This window comes from Drosophila albomicans, chromosome X, assembly GCF_009650485.2.
Source record: "Drosophila albomicans strain 15112-1751.03 chromosome X, ASM965048v2, whole genome shotgun sequence".
Classification (NCBI taxonomy): Eukaryota; Metazoa; Arthropoda; class Insecta; order Diptera; family Drosophilidae; genus Drosophila; species Drosophila albomicans.
Genome location: NC_047627.2, coordinates 11,595,591 through 11,608,925, shown reverse-complemented (window position 1 = coordinate 11,608,925; position 13,335 = coordinate 11,595,591). Strand labels below are relative to the sequence as shown.

General features: G+C 39.9%; 1 protein-coding gene across 1 annotated transcript in view; it reads left to right on the top strand.

The window, feature by feature from the left end:
• The window catches only part of LOC117577709 (netrin-A), a 60,163-nt gene that overhangs the window by 44,329 nt on the left and 2,499 nt on the right, over positions 1–13,335 (top strand). Inside the window, 2 exon segments of the mRNA XM_034262613.2 lie at positions 8,623–8,772; positions 9,947–10,099. Coding sequence (XP_034118504.1) covers positions 8,623–8,772; positions 9,947–10,099 — 303 coding nt within the window.

Genomic DNA, 13,335 nt, shown 5'->3' with positions numbered 1-13,335 from the left:
CGAACCTAGTATTAACTAGAATTATTATTTATTCATTATTACAAATATTTGTTCGTAAAGGTTTCCTCAATTCCTGAGCTCTGAATACGTAAATATTTCAATGAATATATTGAATGAAAATTTGACGAGCTAATATCAAATATTTCTTTAGTTGCTACCAAATGTTAAAATCAATCAAAATAAGTTTTCTTTATAATCATATTTACACATGTTTTATATACTTAAATGCAGCCAAAGTTCAAATTGTATCTTCCATTCCATCTCCTATTTTCTGGTGATGCTTCATCGAAAGCCAAAGGCTTCGATAATTGAATGTTTTTTACTGCTGATTGGAATTGATAACTGCCTCAAGATGCTGTAGAAATGATATGAGCACGTTTATGGGCTCTAAAGCCGCCCATAAATCGTATTTAGATACGCGAAGCTCTTTCAGTAGAGTTGACACTGCCTTATCAACCCCATCACTGGGTTAGAGTATAGAGTATAGAGTATAGACACATTGCAAGCCACACACATACACATCACATTCATACATTCATACACAGCACACATACATACATATATAGAGAGACAGACTATAGACACAACCTCAGGCTGGCCACGCTTTCTGGCTCTCTGTCGGCTTTTGTGGGCGTCGTGGCCTAGGGGGGCGTGGCATGGCGTGGGCCAGGATTTGAATTATGACATTTTGCATGCGAGTTGACATTTAAAGCTGTGCAAATTGTTCGAGCGTCAAATTGGCGCTGCCATTTCGTTGACTCCACGGGACCGCGACGGTTCCGCACTCCCCCCCTCACCATCCCCCCCTCTCCGATCACAAATGCTACTTTGGCATTGCCTACTTTTGTGCGCATCGTTTGATTTTCAATAGCCTTTATGTCTGCGCCTCAATTTTAACGCACAATTTGAAAAGTGCGCCAAAGTTCTGAGTTTTGCGAATACAATTGAGGTCTCATTTCTCGGCGCGTCTTTCTTCCATGCCTTTGCTTTCCCACCTGCCGCTGGCAACTTTTGTCAGTCTTCCTCCTTCTTGTTGTACATGCAACAAAATTGTAACAATCCATTTGAGTCTGCTTCTTCTTCTTCTTCATGTACTTTTGCTCATTTCGTCGTCGCGAAAGTTGAGCGAACTTTACGCCAGTTGCAACCGCGATAAAGTTTTTACACTGCCAAAGCACAAGGAAGTCCTCACTCTCTCTCTCTCTGTGCATAACTTTTGTCGCGTCGTGCGAAGCCATTGATTTATTAATAGGCCAAGCGAAGAAGAGGGGCTCTAGAGGTCTACCCCTCCAGCACTCCTCCAACATCCACACAAATTAGGCGGCAAAAACTCAGCCTGCGACTCGAGTCGTTACAACTCTCAACTGAACTGAACGTACTCTCCACAAAGTATTTAATTCCATTCAATCGCATCTGACTTTTCAGACAATTTATTGAAGTGGCCTTTAGCGAGTATTCGGAATCGGAAAGTGCATTCAATCGAATGCACAACTTTTACTAAAATGCATCTTCAGAACATTACTTTGAGTGTTACTCAAAATTCATTCATTGCTTGCGAATTTCACACAAGTATTTGACACTTTTTAATCTGAAATCTCTTCTATTCATTCACTTCACTAATCGAGTATCGATTTTCGAAATTATTATTACTCTCATCGGTACTTGTAATTGTATGTGTTGAGTAGTAATTAAATTTGTATATTGATAATATATTTGTCACTTTTAAACGATGCATATTTTCTATTCATTTCACTTAAAAGTGACGTCGATCACACACAGGTAGCGCTATACTATCGATTGTTATCGACTAATCGATTATTATTACTATCGATCGATTGATTGTTATTATCACACACAGGTAGCGCTATGCTATCAATTATTATCGATTAATCGATTATTATTACTATCGATCGATCGATTATTATAGAGTATCGAATTTTGTTCTTCTCTTTAATATTATTATTATTAATATTTGTCTATTAATAATAAAGTAGCTTTATTATCGAATATCGATTATAACTATATATCAAATAATAACTTATTTTAAATGTTGAATAGTACGTACAGATTATTTACGTCAAGTGTTGAAATAAATTGTATAAAGAAAACGGTTAATAAATCAGAGAATATAATAGTATAGCCATTATTTGAAATATTTGTATACTGCACAAAAATACAGTAAGCATTATGTGGACCACATCAGTCTGCAAAAGAAATATATTCTGCAATCTGTTGGTGCGTATTCACTTGGACTGGAAATGCCCAATCGACTCCTTCCTTCTCTGAGTTGAGTTACTCATTTCGCAATCGAAAAAGAAAACATTCATATTTTTGTTGCAGCTGCAAATGATTCATTCTCGGGTACTCGTTATTTATACAATGTATCGCGGTCTGTTTAGTGTTGCTGCTTCTCCTTCTCCTTCTCCTTCTGCTGCTGCAGTCAAAGTTGTGTCCGCTTGCTCAGGTGTAATCCCTCTCGATTCAATTACGAATACGAATGCGATTGCGATTGTGATTCGACAGAGAAATCTTTTCATAATTCTCTCCACTGTATGTGTGTGTGTTTGGTTTCTTTTGAAATTTTGCATGAATCTATTTGGCTAATAATAACAAACAACAGCAGCAACAAAATAAGAACACAATACAGTATACAGAATACAGAATACAGAATACAAATCACAATCCATATTCACATCCACATCCACAACCACATCGAAAAGTGGCCCCTTCCTGGAGGCAGCTGTGCTTTTTATTGCTCACCATTTTTCTTTCTGGTTTTCTTGGCCAACAAAATTTCGGCTAATATTTTATGGCAATTGATGGAAGTGGCCGACGCCGCCACTGACGACTAGAGTTTACGTTACGCACTTTTTAGCTTTGTGGTCAGCTAAGCAGAAGAGGGTGAGGAGAGGAGACACTGAGGTTGGGGTTGACGTTGATGCCGATGCCGATGCTGAGACCGAGACCGATGCCGAGGCTAAGGCTGAGGCTGAGGCGTGGGTTGCTTCACTTGCCCAAAGTTGAAATAAACAATAACAAATTGCGCTTGATTTGCTTTATGATGTTTACACTTCTACCCCGCCCCGCCCCACCTCATCCCCCTCTCCCGTCCCGTCCGCCCTTTCACTGCCGCCCTTCCATCGCGAGCACCAAGTGTGAATACAACTGCCAGGGCGATTGTGAGTGCAAACACAGCGCGCACAGCGAAACTTCGGTTAATTAATTTTTGGAAAGCCAAGCAAAATAAATAAATGCCAAAACAGATTTTAACCATTGTAAATAAAGGCCAGAAGCAGAAAACAGACCAAACCAGAGCACAACACATCCACACATTTAAAGCCCGACAAAATATCCAAATTGAAATACATACCTGAAAATTAAATGGCAGTCCACTCAATATTCAAATAATGCACGATACACATTCAGATTAACATATATGTATGTTATTGTGACTGATCTGATCTGAGACAACATTTTATTCTGATTGAAACAGTTTATTAAAATTATGTTTCCTTCTCTGTTATATTCATAGTATTTTATTATTTTATTGGCCATTTATTTTCTTTTATCTTTTATTCGATGCCTATTACTGATAATTAACATAAATGCTTCAATTCAGAGATAATTCTTACCTTACAAGAAAATAGTATTTTCGATCATACTATTGGAATTGTTATTCTGACTTAACCAAGCAGAACAAGAACAGAATTCTTTTGCCAAATTAATTTCAATATCATTTGTTAATCAATCACTCTCAGAAAGTAGTTTAAGAACTAAGATTAGATGATATATCCAGGCTTCTTTATAATCACTCCTCATCTGCATACCGCGGATTTGTTAACAGGTTGATTCGCCCGGATTCATGGCATATACATATCTCCACTAGCCCATTTGCGAATACCTTGGCAATTACACCTTCCAGATTCTTGTACCCAACCTTGCGGTCACCCTTGAAGACAATCCATAATATTGACAGAATTTGTCCACGCTAAATAAAACGCAGAACTCTACAGATTAGAGATTCGCGTATTCTCGACTTTGTTTGACAGCCCAAGAATTGTCCAATTTGCAAGACCTGGGCTACTAAATGTCTATTTGCATAAAACAGGCGCCATTCTCCCAGAACCAAACGTTCTTATTACCCTTCATCCACAGTCTTACCACATGAATATGTTTGTTATACTCAACTTGCTCAGGAAGTTGTTTGGAGTGATGATCCAGATCGATTCTGGTATATCAAGACGCTCAAAATTGACGCTGCATTCTGCAGTTCCTCAAATGGTGTTGGTGTGATGGATGATGCTGATGGATGTCTCTCACAATACGGATTTCTCATAATCTTTGAATTCATCCTGCAATTCTTGCTTTATCTTGTTACAAACTTTTGCTTTGAGCTTCAGACTTACGTCGCTGTTAAATACATATCCATATTTGTGAATATTGTGAGCTGTACATATGTTAAGTGCGGTACTAATGGTATATCACAATACCAAATACATCTTTTTGGTATATGTTAGTATTTTTCTGTATATTAAATTGGTATATTTTAATAATATTATCGCACTGATTTAGTTCTATGAAAAATCCTTATGGTATTCTTGTACTCTATGGTATATTAAGAATCTAATAGTATATCGATATACTAAACATAGCTGTTGTTGCATTTAAGTATATTTTTCGGTATATTTAAAGAATATTACCGCATCAATCTGGTATTTTTTGTACTTCTTTACTTTTTTATTTGTTTTTTTTTAATGCAAACTACAATTTGTACGCATATCAATAGTTGTTCAACGAAAGTTAGCTAAAATGTGAGCTTGACTCATGAGTGCGACTTTGATTAACATTGGCCATGATTCACATGATGCTGTGCTAATTAAGAGGCCATTAATAAAGCGCCCAAGCCAGAGAAGCGAGTGAACTGAGAACTGAGAGCTGACATCGAATTGGAGCAAGCAAAGTTCTCATCTCTCATCTTCCAGTTGCCAGTTGACGAAGCAAGCGAGTGACAGTTACATTTGGGAACTGCAACTGCAACTGCAACTCTTTGTGAATAGTTTGCAAGGCACGTGTTGGTGTGAGTGTGAATGTGAGTATATGAATATTTGCATGTGATTCAAAATGCGGCTTTTTTGGTTCGTCCTTTTTTGGTGAGTCAGTCAGTGTTCGGGTCTGTAAGTTGGTTGGTCGATGGGTGAAAGGTAGTTTAGTCTGGTAACTGATCTGCCTGTTGAATGAATGAATGAATGAATGAATCATCATCATGAACACAGCTTGCTGCATGTGGCAATCATTAGAGAGCAAAGGCAAATGGCAATGGCAATGGCAACAGCAACTGCAGCTGGAAACTAGAAACTAAACATTACTGAAAGCTACTCGATTACATTCTTTGTGAATGTCAATTACGGTTCTGATTGCGAATGAATGAGTGTGAGTGTGAGTGCTTGGGTGTAGGATGCGCTCTGTATGTGTGTGTGTGTGGCTCGTTATAATGAAAATTCATAATCTCTTGCCTCTTGGTCAATGCGGCAAAAAAGCGCAGCACGGACAGCAGCATATGCTCAACGACAGCGATGTGCCACCGTGTGAGCAGGACAGCAACAGACAGAGAGAGAGAGAGAGAGATATTGCACATATTTGTAGCGTTCAGTTCATAGCCATCATGCAACGATATGGGGCAGGATGCGTAATGAACTCGTTGCTGCTGCTGTCGCTGCTATTTTTTCTGCCTTGGCTATTTTAACAGTTGAGTTGACTGCGTGTGTCTGTGTGTGTGTGTGTTTGTGGCTGCCACGTTCAGATACCACACAGGGGGCAGGCATCCGTATTGTTGTCATATTGTTGCTGCCACGCCCCCACACTACCGCCGCCCCTCGCCGTATCTGACAGCTTGGCCATGCCCTGAAGCCCGAAGCCGAAGCCCAACAATGGACACAAGCGCCAAATGGTTAAAGCGCTCTCACGTTGTTCTTGTTGCCGCTGCCGCTGCTGCTGCTGTTGTGGCAAGTTATTATTGTCTGCTGTCGCTGTTGTCATTGTCATTGTTGTTGCCGCTGCCGTTGCCGTTGCTGTTGCTGTTGTTATCTTCCGGATGTGTCGCTGTGTGCATATAAATCGCATTTAATTTATTGTAAATCGGATTAAATTACCAAATGTTGCACGCACGCTGCAACCTCATTCCCGCCTCCTTGCCCCTTCCCCTCCCCCCCCCACTCACAACACCCATCGCAACATGTTGAGCCTAGATACACACACACACATTTGAGTGAGTGTCTCAGTTCTTCGTTGCAGCTTCCCAGCGGCGAAACAACTTTTTGCATGTGCGCAAGTAAAATCGCAAAAAGGCTTTGAGCCACCTCATTCGAAGTGTGGCCAAAAGCAGCTTATTAACTAAAAACCACCTCACTCGCTTTTCCATTTTCCCTCCCTCTCTCTCACACGTTGTCTCTGGGCGACACATGACACAAATGAACAGTTGCCCAGCCCAGAGTTTGTCATCCGTCAAAGTGCATCAAAGTGTTCGTGTGTGCGTGTGTATGTGTCTGTGTGTGTGTGTGTGTACTTCAGACCAGGTCATTAGGGGGTGGCCCAAATGGGACAGCTGTGTTATAGTTGCAAAAACTACAAAATGCAAAACATTGCGGCAGACGCCAAGCTTCTCTTTCGCTCTCTCTCTCTCTCTCTCTCTCGCTCGCTCTCTCCCCCAGCCCAGCGGTGAGTGCCACAAACCGAGGCAACAAGTCTACAAGCAAAGGCTGTGAAAAAAACACAAGTAAGAAGGCAACAGTTGAGTGTGCTCGACGTTGAGATACTCGCTACCTATTTTCAATAAAAGCATATTCGAAAATATACCAAATCAATATACCGAAGATAACTAAAATATACCAAAATGTATATTTAGTAGACTGATCTAGTATTACATTTAAAATATACCATAACATACAAAATATACAATATTCAAAATAACTTTATAAAGTATAAAGGTATAAAGGTATATACTATATTCACAATATACAACAAAGTACAAAATATACTATATTTCAAATATATCATAAAGTACAAAATATACTATATTCAAAATATTCCATAAAGTACAATATATACTATTTTCAAAATATACCATAAAGTGCAAAATATACCAGATTGTCAGCAAAACCATCTAAGACCCAATTACAGTATTGTTTTTTTTGTTTACATACAAATGTTTTTCTTAAATGACTTCTACAATTTCTTTTTGATCGCATCCTAATTCGGAGAAATCTTAAATACTGTAGTTAGTATTGTATGTACCTTTAAAATTCGCATCTCTACCTTTGAAATTACGTTTGCTATTCGATTTTCAGGGACCAAAATTCGAAACAAATTTGATTTGCCTGAAAATATAACAAGTGTTGTATGCAATAATATCTCTATCTATTATAGTCTCTGATAAATAATTGTTCATACGAACAGACAGACAGACGGACGGACATTGCTATATACATATATGTACTTTATGGAATTGGAGATGATTCGTTCTGCCTTTTACATTTCCAGCAGTCACAAAGTAATACTACCCATCTACCTTATGGGTATCGGGTATAAAAATGTAGGTTAAAGTCAGCATCCGATGTGGCATAAAAGCACTGCAAATTCGAGTAGTCACCACTAAAAAAGTGTGGCAATTAGTGCATCAATTAAATAAATACAAAATAGTTTATTTCTAGTCATCAATCGATTTGTAAGCATAGAAAATGTATTTACAGAAACCACATAACTAAAAGCTTATAAAGTTAAAAAAAAAAAACCATCCAATGATCACATCGAGAAATAGTCTCTGCCTCATGCCGCTCACTTGAAGTGGTGTCAAAGGGGCACTCATCGAGTACAGCACGAGGCACGAGGCACTGAGCTGCCCTCTGGTCAGAGTGGTTCGTTCTTGCTGTGAAACAATGGACTTTGGGGGGGCAGAACAGGGCACAGCGGAAACAAGTGCCAAAAGCAAAGTGGATGGCCAAGTAAAAGTCTGCCGCAAGGGGCAAGCAGATTCGCACTTTCATTTGCAATTAACCGTGTGGCATCCACCGCAGACTCGCTGCAGTCGCGACCCGGCATTTAACTGGCAGCGTGCACTCAATTTGGCATCCCGACAGTGGCTAATGGGAATGAATGCCGCTGTTGGTCAGCAAGGGGTCTGTCTGTCTGTCTGTCCGTCCGTTCGGCCTCTGTTATCTGTTAATGCATATTTCCACGGCTCATAAACGTGCAGTCCAGAAGAGAGCGAAAGAGAGAGAGAGAGAGAGGGACGAAAAAGTCGATGAAAAGGAAAACTTGAAAGTAACTTAAAGTAAAATTCAAGTAGCTTCCATCGCCACAACGCCATCTTGGTCAATACTGGCATGTGTGTGTGTTGGTGTGTGTGTGTGTGCTCAATCTCGAATGCATTTGCGATTGGGAAGAAGAGGAGAAAAAGGCTTTGAAGTGCGGCCAGCTCAATTAAGCACTCAACGCTGCTGCTGCTGCTGCAACAGCGGCAACTTTTGTATCTCTGCTGAAATGTATCTTTATCTGTATATATGCGTATCTTTCAACTGTTTCTGTATCTGTTCTGTTCTGTTCTTCTCCCATTTTCCCCCCTTACAGCCTGCGACTGCCATCCGATCGGCTCATCTGGCAAAATCTGCAACAACACAAGCGGTCAATGTCCATGCAAGGACGGCGTCACCGGATTGACCTGCAATCGCTGCGCCCGCGGCTACCAACAAAGTCGCTCCCACATTGCGCCCTGCATCAGTAAGTCGTTCTTTCACTTCTCCATTCATCATATCTACATAAGTAATACGAACTAAGTATTAGGTAACCAACAATTAAAAAGTAAATGCCGGAAAATAATTTATAGTGTAGTAGATAAAACAGCAAAAACACTGTTTATTCATTTAAATCTGCTTTAATTCATCAATATAAACTTTTTAAAAAGCAATACCAACATTCGAAATCTCACAAGATTTTTCTTGTGTTTTAAAAAGCGCATCCATTCCAGCAAAACATAATTCGATTGCTTAATTGGCCTTAATGCTAGGGTTAAGGCTTCTTATTGCAATGCACTATGGGCAAAAAGTCCCGAATTGCGGCATTTTTACCATTTTTTAAGATAGAAACATGAAACTTTGTACATATACCTAAAAAATAAAGATAGAATTTCGGATTTTTTCTTTTTTCAATTTGACCACGCCTTCCTTCCCGCCCACCTTACCATGAGGTTATAATTTTCGATTTTTTTTTAAGTATTCTAATTCAAAAAATAAAGTCAATTTAATGATACCGAACACAAACAAAAAAAATGTAAAAATGCCGCACTTTGCAACTTTTTGCCCATAATGCAATGTTAAGAGTCTTAACTTAAGACTTCGCTTCGCAGGTCGTTAGCACGGTTGTCTTAAGTCTAGACTTAAGACTAAACTTAAAACATTTCAAATAATTTATGAAACAAATTTAATTAAGTAATAAACTATTTTAAAGCTTTTATTATTATTAAAATATTATAATGTACATTCTTAAGTTCCCTTAAAATAATAATCTAGCCATAACAAAATAAAACTGAAAGCTAACGATGCAAATAGAAGAAGTAAATTCGAAAGTTCAATAAAAATTGCATAATCGAATAGATTTCGTAAATTTAACTCTGCTTACAGAACACTACTTTCGATGCTCGTCGATAACTTATCGATTTATGTTTTTGCAGAGCAACCGCCGCGCATGATTATTATTATAATACTATAATGTATATTCTTAACTTCCCTTAAAATAATAATCTAGCCATTATAAAATAAAACTGAAAGATGAACAAGGAGTAAATTCGATAGTTGGATAAAAATTGAATAATCGAATAGATTTAGTAAATTTAACGATACTTACACAACACTACTTTCGATGCTCGTCGATAACTTATCGATTTATGTTTTTGCAGAGCAACCGCCGCGCATGATCAACATGCTGGATACGCAGAACACGGCGCCGGAGCCAAGTGAGTCCAATGGAGCTGTCGGAGGCGTGGACAGAGATCGAGGCGCCTCATCGGCGGCCGCCCAATCGCAGTATTATCGCACCGAGGGCGGCAGGGGTAAGTAAGTGTTCCCTCTCTCTCTCTCTCTCTCACTCTCACTCTCTGTTGAAGTCTGTGTGTTAACCGCTTGTGCATGTTGTTGTTGTTGCTGTTGTTGCGGCCGCTTTTACTAACTATTCCAGACGGCAAACTTTTGCCGCGTCGCTTCTCTCGCTTTGTAATCCTTTCAAATGGGTGAGAAAACACAAATCCGCTAAAGTGCAGTCGGTTGTCGGTTGTTGGTTAAGCGGCGGAGCCTCAAAAGAAGACAACGGACAGCGCGAAGCGAAGCGAGAGGGCTGCTAGGGCGTGGGCGTCGACGTGGGCGTGGTCGTGTTGAAGTGGGCGGCACAGCACTTAACAGTTAGCGCAAATGTTTGCATGCAACTTTTAGTTACAGTTGCCGGGCGTGCGAGGGAGACGGGGAGTGTTTGAAGCGTAGAAACTGCAGCGCAACAAGCAAACAGAATGCGCCACAACGGCATAAATCATGCTAAAGCCGCCCGCCAGCCAAACCAGGCAACCAAGAACCACAACCCTCGTCTCCCTTCTCCTCCTCCTCCTCCACCTTCTCCTCCCATCCCCATCATGTTAAGTTGCTATTGCGGCGCCCTAAGGTGGCGCGTGCTCAAGTAAAAAGCAAAGCAAACTTTGCACAAAGTGGCAAAGCGAATGGCGAGCAGCAAATAGAAAGCAACTAACAGCGACAGCAACAGTAACAGCAACAACAACAACAACAAGTTGCTACGCAAATGTATTAAAAAGTTTCTTTATTTAATTTGTTCATGAATGAGCAGCGCCAACAATAACAGCAACAACAATGAGCTTTTAAGCGGCACTGCAAAATGTCCACGCTGCCTGCCTGTTGCCGTCGCTAATTGCTCCCAACTATTTATTTGCAATGGCTAGAGGGAGACGGCAACGTCTGACTGATGACAAATTGCCATAAAAAGCTACACTTGCAAATTGCGCAAACAGAGCTTTCTGTTCTTCGATCTTAAGCAAAGCTTTCAAGCAAGTGAAGCTTGATCTGTGCAAGAGTAAAAGCTTTAATTCCTTTTTGTTCTTGGTACATTTATACATACATGCATACATACTTGTATTGTATATGCATATTACGCAGTAAATTCAACTTGAGCGAGAGTTGAAAAAGAAAGTTGCAATCTGAAAACTGTTAAATGTAAACGGCTAAAAAGGAACTGTGACAACTTTGACTAAACTAAACTGAATGCTCGCTGAACGCAAATTGGGCAACCATCCAGAAGAGCATCCATCATCAAATGCAAATGGGGGATTCTCAGTCAAAGTGCCTTCAACTACTCAGCGTCGTCTTGCTTTCGCGCACACACACACAGACACATACACGTGTACACCTATGTGTAGCTATCTCGCTCTGGTTGCTGCTTAAAAAGGCAGTCAGTTAAATGTATTTGTCAATGGCAAAGAAAAGCGCAAAGTTGATGCCGAGCGAGAAACGCAAGTTGAAGTTGAAGTTGAAGTTGACGTTGATGTTGGGAAGTTGAAGTTTGCACGCTTGTAACCAAGAAGCGCACTAAAAAGCTGGTCAGCTCTCCCTCTCGCTCTCGCTCTCACACACAAACATATTCGCCCGCAGGCACAAACACACAGACACACACACATACACATAAGCGAACGCAAAAGTTGGTCCTTGCTTTCAAGTCATAGTGTTAGTTGTGGCATGGGGGATAGAGCGAGATGGCGAGACGAACGGAGAACAGAGCAAAGCGGTAGAAATGTGATGAAGTGGGGGAGGGGGAGGGGAATTAGAGGGTGGGGGGCTCTGGAACGAGACTGCTCGACATGAATATTAATTATGAATTTATAATTTGATAATCTTATTAAATTAATTTGAAATTCTGTCGAGTTTGAGTTAATTTAAAGTTAGTGCCTGTCACACACACACAACCACACACACACTCATACACACACACATTAACTCACGCACTCAACGCCCCCTATCGACCTTGGTGCGTATCTGATTTTGCATACGAAATTTAATGACATGTTAATGTAATGCACAATTAAATGATTAACGAGTCACTTTGAATTGATTGCAGTCGAGATACATAGAGAGAGAATAGCGACAGCGACACAATCTCACCTACATATTGCACAGGCTAGAGACAAAGGGGCGTGGCCAGTGCACTTTAGCGTAAGGGCCGCAAATAGCTGCGATAAATATCGCTAGGCCACTTAACGGCAACTAACGGCAAAGCCCTGCTCCCCTCTCCCCTCTCACAACTCCCCGCTCCCCCTCCTCTCACGCTCTTTCAAAGTGATTCACATAAAATACCAAAATGCAAGCGACAGCCTCGAAATGTTGGCGCACCCTCTCCAATTTTAGAAATTCCCCGCTCCCCCACCCCACCGCTTTCACTTTTGCATTATAGATCGATGAATCGATCGCGATCGCCCCGATCGCAGTGCCTCATATAAAACAATGTTTATGCGTCCAATTGTGTCACGTTCGGTTTGCTGCCGTCTCTGACATTGGCAGCAGTTGCAAGTAGCCAACTGCAACTGCCACAGCAGAGTGTCACATTTCTTTACTCAGCTTGCGAATATCCTGTGTTGAAAAAGTCTAAAGCAGGTTGTTAGAATGCGTTGCTTTAAATTCAAAGTTCATCTTTTCTTTCTATTTATATATAAAAAAAAAAGTTCAGTACTTTATCTAAATTTTCTTATTTGAAACCTTTTGTTTTTGAACTCATTTCAACTTATTGAAAATTAAATACTGGATATAAGACAGTAAAGTTTTCTTCATATTTTTCACTCAAGATTGAAAACATTTTGTTGTATACGAACTTAATTTACTGAAAAATTTGTGTAGGGTCTATAACAGTCGAAACATGTGAAGTGTTTTTTATATTTCAATCTAAATTTTTTTTAAATTTTATGTCATTCTCATTAGAAATAATCATTTCATCAACTGAACTTTAAATTTATTTTGTCAATTAAATTTACTGAACTTAAGTTTTAAGTTCATTGGATTGATATCAACAATGTATCAATGTATCTTTTCAAAAGCTAGCATACCCCATAAGAATAATTAATACAGGGTATAGCAGCAATTGCTGCTGAAACAACAAACGTTGCAGTTAGCATTGTTGCAATCAGAGAAACAACATCAAAATGCTTTGGCTAATTTTAGTTTACAATAGCAGGAGGCCCCACTGTAAGGAGGGGGATGAAGGGGATGTAGAGAGGGGAGTTGGAGGATGACAGCTTTAATG